We start from the raw sequence: 16739 nt of genomic DNA, 5'->3' as shown, positions 1-16739 counted from the left end.
GAAAGTTTGTGTGTTTGCTTGTTTGTTTGAAGTTCAATCACGCATTAAGTAACTACTGGTCGGATCGAGCTGAAATTCGGTATGATGATAGCTTTCGTTCCCAATTAACATATAGACATATTCTTATCTCAAAGACCCATTCAGGCTCCGCCCCAGTGGCTTTGGAGATTTCCATGTTAACCTTATCAGTATTCAAATTTAAAATGAATAAAATAATTTTACCAGCGGTTTCAACTACACGAGTTGGTTCTATGATATTCAATAGTACTAAAAAGTTATAGTGTTTACTAATAGGGTGCAGAACTATAATTTTTTTCATATATGACAACAGCTTATTTGACCCAAGCAGCAACAAAAAGCTATGATACACAATGGGAACTGACAAAAAATAGGACTGTTTACAGTTATGCTTAGGTTTTTTATTTATAAATAATTTGTGATTGTGCGAATATTTGGTAACTTATTCGTCTCTATTGTTTAGGTAAAGTGGTAGCACATTATTATGGCTATAGTAGATGTGTAAATTACCGTAAAGTTAAAAGAACCAAATTTACTTAAACTGTGCATTTAACCCCATACATACATACAGTTACATAATATAAATATTTTATAACTAAAATAACTTAGGTCTAGGCTTAAGTTTCACAGGTTATGTAATAAAGATCTTCCTAATAAAGTTATACACATCGGCCTACAGCTGGATTTTTATTAACCAGAAGCGGTTAAGATAGGCACTGTAGGGGTGGCACAATTTTTATTTCACCTGCGGAATTTTAATACGGACAAAATGAGAGTAAAAAAATATAAAAAATTATAATTTGTGTAATATAAAAATTAAACTGTCATAACCTAACCTTACTAACCAAACTTGCTGATAATCGCTACTGATAATCGCTATTACTAATCGCTACTGAATAATTTACTACCTTTAGTCCATCAGTGACGTTGAATATTAGGATCGGTCTATTTTGATCGCCCTACCGGCGCAAGTACCGATCAGTAGTGAACTTGTTAAACAATTGATTTATTAAAATATTAAGGATACCTAATATGAAAGTAAAATCTTGAACTTCAGAAATTAAACTTAACCCCATGTTTGAAATGGGAAGACAAACTTTAGGTCTTAGGGGTTAAATGTAGGCTACTATTCTGTATTAAGTTGATTTTAAGTATTTTTTTTTTTTTTTTTTTTTTTTAGCTGCTGCACAGAAAATGTTGGGCATAAGTGGAGTCACGGAAGCCAAAGTTACAAGCGTTTTTGCTAAGTGGCTTCAACAAGCCAAAACCAGATGTGAAAGAAGGTAAGGATAAAAAATTGTCACTAACTAACTATTCAACTCACCATTAATAGAATTCCATTGGTAGCCTAATAATACTGTACAGTGGACTCAATTATACAGGGAAGGAGACACTTGAAACTGACGTGCCCAACAACATACTTACAACTGCATACTTGTTACATGATTAAAGTCTAATGCAAAATATATTTAAGCCAATAATGTTAATTCTGTAAAAATAGCCAAACTATAGACACTTTGGGATAATTACTGTAAACAAAACACAAGATGCCAAGACTTTATACCTTTTAAATATTTTAATCTTAAGACATGTGATGAAGAGTCTCAAATCTATCCTACAAGACAAGTTGTTTCAGCACCGCTCACTTCCTGCCGATCCAGGGTGGTTAAACCGTACTGATAAAAATTGTCTGGTTTAAGAATTATATCTGCTGAGTGCAGTCTGGTTACTAGGTGTTCGGGTAAAAAGGAGTCTACTGCATAATGGTTTTTCATAAAAATGTTTTTTATTGTTAATCATTATGATTACTCAAGTACTGTATAAGCTAAAAAATACCCCCGCCGCAGCAAACCTGCCGACTAAGTGAATTTCCATTTGCCTGAATTGATTTTCAATTAAATGTATTTAATTAACATTAGCTTTAATAAGTACATAGGCTTGCTGCTACAAGGAGGGTAAAAAAGTGTGTTTTTTAGTAAAATATTAATTACTTAGTATCAAATAAATAAATTTACCAAGTTTGGTCAAAAACAAGCAAACTACGACATTTTACAATATTCTCCATAAGAATAACATGGGAATTTTAAAATATATATTTTTTTTCTCCGTAACCAATAATTGTACAAAAACACTTTGATATACTAAATCATTTGTTTTTTTAAGCTCTTTAAAAAGGTTTGGAGAGAAATTGGGAAAATTTGTGATTAAAGGGTCAAAAATTAGAAAAACCCATTTTTACCCCATAAAACCCTGTTCCCATGGTCCGATCATGCTGGTTCGCAAACTTATTCAAGTTTATCCCGCCTTACACCTTCAAACCAAATTTCATCAAAATCGGACAAAAATTAACTTAGCCTACACAAGTTATCGTGTTCACGGACATATAATCTATATATACATATATAAAAATGTGAACGAATGGTGTTATTGGGCTCTGGGGACATCAAAATGAAAAAGTTAATTGGTTCCGGGCCTAGGTCTTACCATGCCACCTACGGTAATAGATTTTTTCCTATAGGGAAATTCGCCAAAAGAAAAATGCTAGTATTTTTATTCTTGTAGAGGGGTTTTCATGTTTCATAGCAATGCTGGGCTTACCTGGATTAATTTATACAGTAAATTAAAGCTTATATATATTTGTAAAGTATGAGCAAGATTTGTAACAAATATCTTGGCTATATTTAGGATAACCAACCAAGAACTATCACTAGGGTGGTCTGCCGTTACACTTTAGACGCATAAATGAGCGAAGCATTATTTGAAGATTAATGGCTAAAGCAGCTAACAACCTACAATATGTTCCCTTTCAACAGATTCACCGTTTGTTTGCCCGATATTATTTAGGTTCTAAAGAATGACAAATTTATCTGATAGTTCATTTATTTAGTTAAGAATAAGAATTGATAAAAGTCTGACCATTTGCTTGTACTTTGTAAATGCGCATAGCGGGATGTACTCGTGCAATCAACATTTGTTCTACAATCGTCAGGTCAGTTCATTCGTTCGGGACACTTGACACATCCATATTATTTAACGCCGTGAATTTAGTTGCATTTGAACAACAACGCGAACTTTTGGTGATTGGTTTGAACACCAAAAAATTGCTTGAAGCTGTTAGTTGTTGGTGATGACAGTTAGTGCAAATGTAAAATTTTAGTGCATCTAATTCATGTTGGAATTGATTAGCTAACTGCCTATCATTATCAGCTTCTTCTACCACTGCTTCATCTGGTTCTTCTTGTTCACGACGCCACTCTCTTACAATATTTGCGTTATTGGTGCGTCGACCAATATTACGACGTGGCCTTTGAGGCATGCTCAAAACAAATATAGCAAAACTGTTACTTCCATTGATAAACTGTTACATTCCAACTTTAACCTAGGATGAAAGTAAACATTGAAATGTAAACAAAACAGTTACAAACAATTAACATATGTTTATCAAATGAAACGAGATAAACCCATATGTCATAGACCCAATATAATTTTTCTTTCAACTTATATTAAAATAACAAGCGAAATTGCGTGACGCATAAAATAAAATCCAGAAGGAAATTTGCAAATATTTTTTACCTAAACATTGTGCTCAGTATTCTTTAGCTGTTGGCCAAATTTCATATCAATTGTTCAAGCCATTACATTCTGATGCTCTTACAAAGAAGTTTCAAAGTGAGGGAAAGTGAGCTTTGCTCAACTAGTTTTATACTTAAACCGTAAAATACAAAATCCCGCAGATTTACCTAATTATTTTATCGAAGTGATAATGCCGCAACGCCTAGGTTTTGCCTGAAGTAATGTGAAAACAATCCTGGGCTTGTGTTTAGCATTTTTTGACAATCAAAATGTAATTGTGTTTTATACATATTAATACTAATATTATTGGGAAGATCATATATTGTATTTGTATATCATTGTAGGAATAAATTAATTTTCACTAAACAGGCCTACACTGGTTGTGAGTTAAACTGTGTTAGTTTAAAATGTTGCTTACTTGCCTATTTTTTTATACCAGATACAAAATTAATCATTTTGGTTGATTATCCTTAAATTTAATATTGATTCTATTTGTTTTGACTTTTTTCAGAGAGAAAAAAACCTGCCACTGTGGACAGTGGGGAAGAAGTTCCACTCAATGGGGATGAAGATCTTGTTGAATAGATAACTTACTCTGTATTATTTAAGTAATCTTAAAAAGAGGAATTTTTGAGGGAACTGTTTGTTGAAAGTTAAAGATACGAGGCATTTTCAAATGTGAATGTGTTATGTAAATCTTCAATATAAATCTATTTAGACAAATTATCTCTTGTGTTTTATTTTTAATTTCAAAGAATTCTGAATTCTACGTACTGAATAGTAATAATATGTAAAATTGTAGGGTTGAAAACTATAATAACTCATGTTTTCCTGCTCTTTTATGAAAACAAGTTTTTAGATGGTATCTCGCTTTTTTATTTAGAGAAGTGTCTTAGCATGTAACAACTAGAGGCATTGAAGTTATTAGATTATGTTGTGATTGTGAAAAATTATCTGAAATATTGGAAGATTATATTGTGCTATGCATCTCAACCTAAAAAATATGAAATTTTTATTACATGTAAGACTGTGAATCCTGGTAAAAGCATATGAATTAAATTTTCAGAAATAAAAAAAGAGCTTGTAAGTGGCTAAAAAAGAATTATTTCTTGTATTCTTCAATTAATATTCAAATAAGATGTTTCAATTTTTATTCAAATTAGATATTTCAAGTTTTATTAAAATTGGATCTTTTAAGTTTTATTCAAACTGGAAGAGCGGGAACTTCGACGCATGATTTTAACTTGAATCAAGTTTACAAACCCGATCCTTCAAGTTTGCAGTTTTGACAAACCAAACTTATTTCAAGCTTGAATCAAGTATTTTTTTAAATTTATATTTAGATTTGATAGTTCAAGTGTTATTCAAATTAGATGTTTCAATTTTTATTTAAATTAGAAATTTCAAGTTTTATTCAAATTAGATGTTTCAAGTTTTATTCAAACTGGAAGAGCGGGAACTTCGACGCATGATATTAACTTGAATCAAGTTTACGGGCCCATCCGAGCAAACTTGTTTCAAGTTTGCAGATTTGACAAATCAAACTTGTTTCAAGCTTTAATCAAGTATTTTTTGCTATCTAGTATAGTTTGTTTTATTTATCAAAAATCGGTGAAACCCATCGCAATCGACGGTTACTTTCAAGGTTTACGACAATTATTCATCCCACTTAGTTGATATCAGAGTGATAGTGGTAAGCCATCAAAATATTAAAATGTTAATTTATTAAATGGGTAAAAATGAGTATAAAATATTAATATGACTATTGCGTAGTTTACAAAATATGGTTGATTTCCTCACTGCATACAATATTTCCGATACTTGGTACGAGTTAATATTATAGTACTTTAATTACTTGCTTCATCTCCTTTTGAAAACCCCTTCGGTTTGTATTCGAATCGTGACGAATAATCGCAATCTTTTTAGTAAACACAACAAAAATTTGTATATTTAAATTTGTAAATTGTAAATCTTAAGCTAACATGCTTTTATTATTAATTAGTTAACTGTTGCAGTTTGTTTGTTTATAGATTTATTATGATCAAACTTGGAAAATTTATTATTTTATACTAAGTTATTGATATTTTACTAAAAAAAAACACACTATAATAACCTACCTATAGCAGCAAACCTAGGTACCTGTTGAATCTAATTTTATTTAAATACAATTAATAAAACATCCAATCAAATGGAAATTTGCTGAGTCTGCAGGTTTGCTGTGGCAGAGTTGTTTTACTTATAAAATAAGCTTAAATTTTTAGAGTTTATAGTATCACACTATTTAACTAAATGGGATAAATTATCATAATCCTTGAAAGTAACGGTCAATTTCCACGTGTTTCACCTATTTTTGATAAACAGAAAAAAACTAAATATACTTAATAACAAATAACTCAAAAACGGTTGGGTTTAGAGAAAGATGGTAAATACGAAAAATGTGTATTTTTAGATGACCTACATTTTGTATATTTATATTTTTCCTGTATCTCTAATAATAAAGTCACTATAGCGAAAAATACTGAAATATGCCGCCATTTTCCAATATGGCGGCCGTAGCACAGCTTCAATTTTAGGGGACTTTTAGTATGTTCAAAAGGAAGGTACACCCAACATCTGTACCAAATTCCCCGGTTGTGCTAATTTTTTTTAGGTTTATGGAATTTTTCTCTTATTTTTACTGCACTACTAGTTTACCAAAGCTATACTTCGGGCTACGGAAGATAGGAAGAAAAGTCCTAGTAGCATAGTTGAAAAGGCCTAGCCCGAAGAAGTGTGCTAAACAGTTCCAGGCTAGTGTCTAAGGAGATGAGGGGGTTTTTTTAACCAGAAGTCGGGGATAATGAGCCTGCGACAGTCCGGTACTACTAAGATTGAGCATCTCAGTGTGTGTAAATGCATTTTTACCTCCTGCCCACAAAAGAAAATAACAAAAAATGCTATCTGATGTTAAGCTATTTAATTTTCTGCTTCATTTGATTCCCTCTGAAGGCAATAATGTACCATAAGATCATGTTATATTTACATGTAGCATGACTTTGCACTGTGGCAGGTATGTCAAGAGAACCCATTTATTGCCTTCGACTGTGCTCGGAAGACACGCGTCAAGCTTTAGGTGCTTGCACTTGATTATACTTTCTCTTTGTTTCCACATGCTGTATACCATATGTTAAAATACCACATAGTTTGCCAACTTTTACCTATGTACCTATGATGTTCCTATGTACCTGTGATAACTATGTACCTCTCAGTTGCCCCTTGCATCTTAGCCTTATTAGTGTAAGTGGAGACCCACAGCAAAGTGGACAACTGTTCCAGGAATAGGATTTTTTCCGTTGTTGTTAATTTGTGATTAATGCTTCAGAACAAAAAAAATGGTTTGATTAAAATGTACTTATTTTGTTATATTAACCTAATTATTATTTTTGTATACAAAGTTTTTACCTGTCTTATCCAACCATGTGTCAGCTATTTTAGGTTGGATAGTTAAGATCTACTGCATTATATTATTTAATAAAGAATAAATAACTTGCTAACACCAAGGAGTATAGAGGAAACCACGTTTTTGAGATCCAAGAACCAAGTTTTTGTATGACGCTAATTGGGATATATTAACTTGGAGATATTGCACATTGTCAATCTTTAGGAATATATAAAATTAAATATATTGTGTCCATTTTTGAATGTTTCTATACTTAAATTATTTCCAACGATTACATATTTTCTAAGTAGCAGATTGTACTTGGTGGCAATGTATTTACTAATTACATTTACAAAAGTATTAATTAGTTAAACATTGAATTTCTTGGTACTAGTATCTATTTTTGTGTCAACGAAAGAGACATGTATTTGCTCATATCATTCTACAATTTATGTAAAAACAATTATAGCTTAAAATTTTATTTTTAGACTCATATCTACAGATCAGGCGATATGGAAAAGTTGTATGAACATGTCCCTAAGAGTTGTTTGCCTGAAGAGTATGGCGGATATTTGGGACCCTCCTCTGCTATAAATGGTTAGTTGAGGTTTGTTTTCAAAACCATGAAAAAAGAAGAAGCAGCTATTAAACATTTCAAAAGGGGGAAATGCTAGCTGAAACCTAAAAATAAGTTGGTATTCACATATTTTAGTAATATGTAATTACGGTAAGTATTTTTGGGGGCATTTTTATGACGCCATCTCTATGCATGCCTTTTTTATGACCCCATTCAAGTTCCCCATGGAGTAATCTATGAAGAAATTGTAATAAGGTGATTTACAGTAAATATATTAGGTTACAAGCTTACGAAAATAAACTTAACAGAGATATATCCAAAACACTAATGATATGTAAAATCATATTTGCATTCAAAAATTATTGATCCATATTAGAAATCCTATTCATTCAAATACAGGGTGGGGCAATGAGAACGCCACAATTTGTTTTAGCTGTCACATGTTAATTGTTGCAACAACGAATGATCAGCTGTGCTTAAAACATCAATTAAACTATGCCATTTTAGTAAATATTATGCCCGAGGCTATTAACACTGAGATTTTGATGTGCAAACCTATTTTTAAAATAGTGGTTCTTGTGCAAAAACCCAGAGATTGTGTCGACCACATTCCATCCTTGGTCAACATACTGCGACTCTTTCTACATTTGCTGGTGTACAAAGAGTTTTGTGGCACCCACCGATTATTTTTAAGGTTTAAGCGTTTATCCTAAATAATTTTACCCAGTTCACCATTGTTTTCCTATCTGGAACAGTGCCATGTTGACCAAGGATGGAATGTGGTCCACACAATCTCTGGGTTTTTGAACAAGAACCACTATTTTAAAAATAGGTTTGCATTGCACATCAAAATCTCAGTGTTTATAGCCTCGGGCATAATATTTACTAAAATGGCATAGTTTAATTGATGTTTTAAGCACAGCTGATCATTCGTTGTTGCAACAATTAACATGTGACAGCTAAAACAAATTGTAGCGTTCTCATTGCCCCACCCTGTATTTCCTTAAGAAAACATAATAATCTACAACTTGTGAACTCAATTTTATTCACAAAATTTGTAATATTCTTTTTTATATTTTACAAGTAAAATGGCTAATGGAAGGTGATTAACATAACCTTTAAAAGCATGGAAATGAAACCTTCACTAATGCAGTTTTAATAAACCAATGAAAAAGAAAATGGATACAGTAGTATGATTCAAATAATAACATAAATTATTGTATAGAATGAATATTCTATACAACCATTGTATTCTGTGTTTTATTGGCTTCAATAAGTGTCTGCTGCATTTAAAAGAAGGACAACAACTAGAATTATCATTGTCAGACAAGTCTTTTTATCTGTGGTCCAGCCATCTGTTGAGATTTTTTGTGAACTCATACCAATGGCTCAATGCGGTGCTGATCTCAAATGTACAGTAATATGTAGGCCCTCTAACCATTAGCCAGCAAATCAGGAGGTTGAGGTCAATATTTTAATTGTTGGTACTAGCTTCAAAACTATTACTTACTTACTTACTGCCGTGGCTCTTGGTACCCAAGGAGGTACTTTGCCTCGCCAACACACTGCCTCCAGACTGCACGATCCATTGCTTCATCCTCTCTTCTTCCCATTCTTCTCAGATCTCTTCTCACTTGATCTCTCCACCTCAACTTGGGCCTTCCAGGAGGTCTTCTACCCTCGGGATTGTTGTTTAGGGCGTTTCTCACTAAGGATCCCTCTTCCTTTCTTAACACATGGCCTGCCCATCTCAATCTCCTACTTCTCACCTCAGCCACAATATCTGGGTCCCTGTACAACTCTCTCAACTCCCTGTTGTGCTTAACTCTCCATTCTCCGTTTTCAAAGGTTGGTCCAAAGATTTTCCTTAGAATCTTGTTTTCGAACACTATAAGTCGTTTCTCAGTTCTCTTGCTTATCACCCAATTCTCTGAGCCATATAGTAATACTGGTCTTATTATAGTTTTGTATATACGGATTTTAGTTTTCTGTGAGAGTAGGCGAGAACTCAACAATTTGTGGCATGCCGATAAACTTTTATGAGCTGCATTTAATCTTTGCTGAATTTCAGAGTCTTCCTCATTATTATCTGTCAGCATTACTCCTAGGTAAGAGAAATTGTTTACTTTATAAAATTTGTGTCCTTCTATTTCTACATGATTCTTATTATTTAATTGGATAGCTCTTCCACATTCCATTATCTTGGTTTTGTCTACATTGATATTTAAGCCAACTTTTTTAGTGTGGTTTATGAGTTTTGAGACCATAACTTTTAGTTCTTCTTCGTTTTTGGCCACAAGTGCCACATCATCTGCAAATGCCAGGATATTAATGTTGGTTCCCATAGTAATTCCAGCTTCTAGCATTTGTAATTCTTGTAGAGAGTCTTCCAGAGCTAGGTTGAATAACAATGGGGACAAACCATCTCCTTGTCTCACACATCATTATTTTGATCATCCCATAACTTCCATAAGGTTTTGATAAGCAAATGGAATCCACATTTACATTTGTATATCAAACACACGCATTTGTGCACTAAAAGGTTATGGTTGAGTTTGAATATGATGAGGAATATGGTTGATAATGTTAACCTTTAATTAAAACAGTTGGAAATAGTTTCCATTAAGAACTGTTATAAGCAGACCAGAACACTTTCCTCTATAAGAAAATAACTAATAATTTAATATATTTTTTAGAGGAAAATACTGCAAAACTTCGTAATTTGAAAGAGAAATTCACCCAAGAGGAGGATATCTTAAGGACAATGAAAGAGAAGGGGAATTCATAAAATTTATGTCAAAAGTAAAGTAGGTGAGAAAAATAATATTTTAGCTTTTGCATCAAGATTTATTTGTGCTACTAAAATGCCTGGTATCAAAATGTGATATGTTGAATTTATATGACACATGTTTTAACATTCACTATATTGAAAATTAAAGTTTTATTTTTATATCATGTTTATTTATTTTATTTTTGTTTATTTCCTGCAAGTATAAAATAGAGTTTATCTCTGTACAATGTAGGTGTTCAAAATTATATTTTCTCATCAAATAGAGCTGACTGAAAACATTTTTAACACATTAAGAGGGTGAAAAATTCAATTATTTTAGAAATAATAAATTGTATTTGTGTTAGTTGGCAAAGCCTGAGCTCATAAGGGATGCTAGTGGGTTAAAATCGTGAGGTTTTAGCAAATTAATTTAGAGTGGTTTAATGAATTGAAATTTGACACAGAAACTTCTCTGCAGATGCAAAATTGATTATGTATTAGAACAAACAACCAAAAGCTTTGATGGTAATATAATTGAATTTTATACTAAATGCAAAGCAGTAATAGTGTAAAAAAAAGCACTAACCCTGCATCTGGCAAACGACTATTGACTAGTCGCTAAAACTAGTTCCTCCACTGGAAAATGACTAGTCACTAGTCGTTTGAGCATCAATTTCTTCAACTGCTAAGTTTCAACAGAAAACATCGCTGTATTAGATATTGCTTTATATAATTTTACACAGGAGATTCTAAAGTTTATTTTGATATATAGTTTGTAAACCGTAGTGTACTTATTAATACAGGATCACTTGACGAAGCAAGGTAACATGAACCATTTAGCTTAAATTTAGTGATCCAGATTCTACCACACCAACCATGAAATCAAACAAAATGTGTATTTTCAAATAATATTTAAGTAAAAAATGTTTTGTAAAATTGAGAAAAGTAACTTTATTTTTTATTTGTACAAGCAGTTATGGTATAATTAACTATCAAGTAGTTTTTATCAGTACATCATTTTATAACTTCATAAAATTATTTATAAGCTAATTTTTTACATATATTCATATTTTTATAATACTATGATTTATACAACTGCACGGTAATAGGAATATAAACATATCTATCTATTTACAAAACTGATTGATTAATCATTAGGACTGAGAAGTTGACACACAAGTATATTTTCATTGTTAATTCATATATGTAATAATACCTGACTTCAATAGGTTAAATATACATAATGCGGCTCTAGAATTCTATAGTCCTCGCCACCCTAAGTTGAGGCAGCCCAAGAACGCACGGCGTAACTTAGGGTGGCGAGGACTATAATGTTTACATATTTCTTCACATGTAACCATCTTATGGTTAAGTTGAAAGATCAACAATCAAGATTGTACTCTTTTCTGGATATTTGAATAAATTACAATGTATTTTGGAAATACAAAACAAGATATAAACATCTAAAAAATAAAACAAAACATTGGTTTATAACAGTTTCATAGCTTTACAGCTGTACAGTAAATAACAATATTGAGCATAATACATCTATAAATAAATATTCACACATAACCAAAGTTTTAATTCCATTTAAAATAAAGTACTTTGACCGACAATTTGTTTGTAGTGTCTGCTGTAATGAACAAATAAAAACAACAAGGCTCAAAATCTACTTATTTGGGCCAATATTATAATAGGATATAAGCAAATAAAGTACATAGATTACTTAAAAGTAGTAACAAAATAAAACACATTTTTGTTCCTTCTTGATATAAGTTTATAACCAAAAAAACATTATTGATAGGTGTATCTTAAAATTATTTTATTATCAATCATTTTGGAAGTCCACATTTCCTTGTATTAATAAAGGTCTAGAATTTCATTAAAGTTTATAACAAATTTAGTTAATGTCAAACTAATATTCAGCACTTTAAAGCGCAATACAACTTTTATGATATTTTTAAATCTATAGCCCTAACTGTAATAGCCCCCACTTACAAAACATAGATGAACAAACAATTTTAATATGTGGGCCTACATAAAACCATAGATAAAACATACTCCCTTAGTAGATTTCTCATTCTTATGGATCAGCTGAAGACAATGTTCTGTCCGATGTACTGTAGAGGTCGAATTTTGTTTACAATTTGTTTCATGTAATTTCAGTAATTTAAAACCTCGTTTAACCAAATAAAACGATTTAATCATAAACAATAACTTATCGCATAGTTATGTAACCAAACAGTAACGCACAAATCATAGAATTAACCCTAAAATAAAAAAATTTAATAATAGAAAAATAATAAAATAACTTTATGTTTGTAAAACTTAATAGGTGATGTAAAAATTGAAAACATTTGTATTATATAGCTAATTTAACGGAATAAATCATTCATTCATAGGAACAAAATTTCATTGACACCAGCGATCAGTGTCACCGGACATGAATTAGACATGAAAAATGAGCTTCAACTTTTACAATGGGATGAGAAGTGTACTTGTGCTGGTTAGTCTATGCTACAATTTAATAAGTTTATGATTCGTTATTCTAATGAGAAAATAAAAAAATAGATATCATTTAACTTCTGCTTTGTTTATACTTTTTATTTACTAGTAAAGGGTTAGAGGAGAAACAGTGAGAACCAAAAAAATAATGTGTTGATTTTTGGTTTTGAGTTTTAAAATCTTGTTTTTATTTTACCAATGTGTTTTACCATGGTTAGGATTGTAGTTAGAAAAAAGCCAGACTTTTTTCAGTAGAATTGGAGGACTTTTCAAATGTTCACTATAGTTTAAGAAAACAAAATAAAACTTGTACGGTTTTACTACGTTTTTTAAACACTAAGGCCTAATATTTTTAAATTTTGTGGAAGACAAGAATTGATACATGAAAATATATAACAAGCATTGGATTATAAATCTAAAAAAAAAATGGCTATATAATTCGATAAAAATAAAAATTATATTTACCTCTACGTTATTTTTATGTAAATAAAAAATACAACCATAAAAATATTTTAAATCCGTTATTCATAGTATACAGTACTTCAGTTGCTAAATTCATGAGTAAATAAAATCTTGGAAGACCTAAAACTTATCTACTGGCAAAATCACATAGTAGGAATTGTTTAAAAAAATTACATATTTTCCGATACAGTTCATATTAAACCTAAGTTGTCGGTTAAGGCACTTTAAGGTTTGGTTGTGGTAGTTTTAGCAAGAGGCCGTATTGTGGTTGGAGGGGATGATCTGAATCCTCTTGAGATCATCTACATCCTCTTCATCATTCAGTAACCGACTACCCTCGATATTGGTCTTTGATCGAGTAAAGAACCTGCAGCAGAGGAAAAATACATTTTAGTATGAACCATCTTAATTCTTATGGTCTAAAGAAGATTCCAGGCACAAATGTTGGTTGTTAGTGAGTTTTATAGACAAATGTTAGTAACAAAAATCCAATTAAGGAAAATATATGTAACAATGGTGTAGTTTGATAAGAGGAGTATTAACGTCAGATTATAATCCAGGTATTCAAAAATGTAAGACTAAATTATGTACGTTTCCGTCAGACAGATCAAAACAATATGTATATTGTTGGACACCATCGTCAGCTTCAGGTACTTGACAAGTTTGTCAGTAGAAAACTTTGTCATGTAGAATACACACATTACACACACATAAAAAAAAAACTAAAAACATTGAAACAATAAACATAAATTTATGAACGACCGCACTGATAGCTTAGGACATACTTTATTTTATATGACGACATTTCCCACTGACGAACTTTACAAGTACCTGAAGGTGACGACGGTGTCTTACCACCAAAACATGTCCAACAACACAATATTGTTTTGGACATAGATGTTGTTGTCTAAACAAAGATATTGTTTTGAGGTGTTTGATTAAAATTGTTTAAGTAATTTAGTCTTGCATTATGTCCATCAGTTCGGGGACTAAAATATGGATTTTTAATGATTGGTTGGATCTAAAGATTAGTAAATATTTTTTACACATACCAGATCACATAAGAGCATGCAGGATGATAGAGGTTTCAAAGTGAAATTGAAAGAATTTTTGATACAGAGGGCACTTTATTAATTTGATGACTTTTTTAACTTTAGAACAGATAATAGATCTTAAAATTCAGAAAACAGCAACCTGGAGTAGTGTGATCAATAATGTCCTACTAATAATTTTGATTGTAGCCTACCTATTCATGTAATTATTTATGTTCATTGTTTGACACTATTCATGTAAACATGTATTTACAAATATGAATAAAGATCTTTTGATTTGATTTGATTGATTTGAGGTGAAGATAAGAGATAAAATAACTCTACCTTTCTTTAAACCTGTTTTCAATTCTGATTCTATTGATTTGACTAAACTCCCAGCTACAATATGAAAAACTCCATAGAGAAAAGGATTATTTTCATAATGAAAATGTAGTTTATAATAAAAGCGCTTGACATTTGTAATCAAAGTGAGGGATGGGTGAGCTATAGCAGAACAAGAGAAAACAGCACTGATAAGGAGTTAGTGGCTATTATGATATGCAAACCAACAACATCACAACCATAATCCTAAACCAATCCACCTGATAACCAACCACTTGGATTCAATTTTAAATGAGAATGTTGATGAACTAAATAGGACTGGTTTTGTTACTAAAATATTGAAATAAAGAACTACAGGCTAACTGCTAACATAAATAGAGGTATACATTTCTTTAATTTTCCATAAGTGTTATAATCGTACAGTGAAGTTTTTCAACAGTAAATAAGTTGTTAATAACAAACGTCTAACTAGTAAAAACTCTAGTATCCATCTAGCCAACAACAAATTTTTTAATATCAAGGGTTTTGGTTGATGTTCCACAGCAAAACTTCAAAATACAGGGTGAGGCAGTGAAACGGCACGATTCTGATACCAGCTGACAAGGTATTGGGGGCTATTAGAGTACGGGGGAAATTACCATAGACGTCTAGACAAGTAGAAATCTCTGTAGCCATGGAGTGTTGTACGAGTGCTCAACACGCGTTTGCTGTAAAAGGCATATTACAAAAATGTGGATATTATGGTTTGCACTCAGCACACTTTCCGTTGTGAGTTCAGTCTATCGCCATAGGCTCCCATGCCATCAAAGAAATCTATCCTTCTTTGGGTGAATAACTTTAAAGCCACTACTAGCACGACAAAGCGCTATAAAACGATTGCAGACGTTATGCAAAAGCTAAAAAGCGTCATGGGCTGATTTTAATTCATAATTCAAAAATAATGTGTGCAAAACCAAGTACGCCATTTTACTGACACTCTATTACAAAATATAATTATTTATAATGTAAATCATTAATTTCCACTCATGTACTTAGGATTTAGGTTAGAACAACTATCCTTTTTTTCTAAATTAATTATTTGTGATTTTTCAAAATCGTGCCGTTTCACTGCCTCAATCTGTATTTAACTAGCAAAATTCAAAGCAGTGCCGCCACCCATTGCTGAGAGAATAACTTCTTTACAATTTTACTAAGTTCAGTGTTTTGGGTCTGACTTTTGAATTTTAAATTTAGGCGAATAAATATGTTTTCAACTTTGTGAATTTGTGTTTAAATGCCTTTGAAAATAATTATGGCTATATTAATCTACAAAAGTTAGATATTCTACAAGATATCAAACAACTCTTGTTTGTCACAAAGCCTACTAACTAACCTATTAAAACCAGTCATTGTAGTCATAAGAGTGAGTCATTGAATCATAAATATAATTTTTGTAGTACAGTACATCAAGTTTTGGACTAAGAAAACAAGCAAACTAGTTTTGATCATTAACCACAGTTAGAAAAAAAATGCAAATCGACTACATTGATTGTTTGTTCAAACTTTAGCAAAAACGTAGTAATTATTCCACGGATATGGTTTGGTTAGAAAAATGTACACACTAAAGTTACACAGACTAGTGTAAATTTCAGACGTAAAACAAAAATACTGCTGCTCATATGTGCTTGATAAAAACCACCTCCTCAAGCATAAAAAGCAAACCAGATTAAAAATATTCCATCACAATATAGAGTAATGGATCTGATACGTCCAAACCATTGGTGGTAACTCTATGAAGCAGGTGAATTGAAGCCATGTAACAGATTAACTTACACACAGATTAATGAACAAACGTCAGATTCAAATAAGAAAAGTTTTGGAATTTCAAGCAGCATTCAAACCACGCCAAACCATACCTTCTGAGGGATTAACAGGAAGAAAACTCGTGATACTAGAAAATCAAGATCAGAAAGACTCCTGGAAAGAGAAATTCAAACTCTATAATATAGTAATAATTTGTTTGTTGGGAACCTTTACGGGACCGCACAATTGACATCAGTATGT

General features: G+C 31.6%; 2 protein-coding genes across 5 annotated transcripts in view; one reads left to right on the top strand and one right to left on the bottom strand.

The window, feature by feature from the left end:
• The window catches only part of LOC128997827 (alpha-tocopherol transfer protein-like), a 196481-nt gene extending 185936 nt beyond the window's left edge, over positions 1-10545 (top strand). Inside the window, exons 6-7 of the mRNA XM_054423573.1 lie at positions 7498-7606; positions 10283-10545. Of these exons, the coding sequence (XP_054279548.1) occupies positions 7498-7606; positions 10283-10374 (201 nt within the window). The 3' untranslated portion in view covers positions 10375-10545. The remainder of the gene's footprint in view (positions 1-7497; positions 7607-10282) is intronic.
• The window catches only part of LOC128997825 (copper-transporting ATPase 2), a 96180-nt gene continuing 89865 nt past the window's right edge, over positions 10425-16739 (bottom strand). For all 4 annotated transcript variants that reach the window (XM_054423566.1, XM_054423569.1, XM_054423567.1 and 1 more), the window contains one exon: positions 10425-13690. In XM_054423566.1, coding sequence (XP_054279541.1) covers positions 13570-13690 — 121 coding nt within the window. In that variant the 3' untranslated portion in view covers positions 10425-13569. The remainder of the gene's footprint in view (positions 13691-16739) is intronic.

The sequence above is a fragment of the Macrosteles quadrilineatus genome, unplaced genomic scaffold, assembly GCF_028750875.1.
Source record: "Macrosteles quadrilineatus isolate MER2022 unplaced genomic scaffold, UCM_ALF_1.0 Scaffold_7__1_contigs__length_78375512, whole genome shotgun sequence".
In the NCBI taxonomy this organism is placed as follows: domain Eukaryota; kingdom Metazoa; phylum Arthropoda; class Insecta; order Hemiptera; family Cicadellidae; genus Macrosteles; species Macrosteles quadrilineatus.
This window is presented reverse-complemented; position numbering and strand designations above follow the sequence as displayed.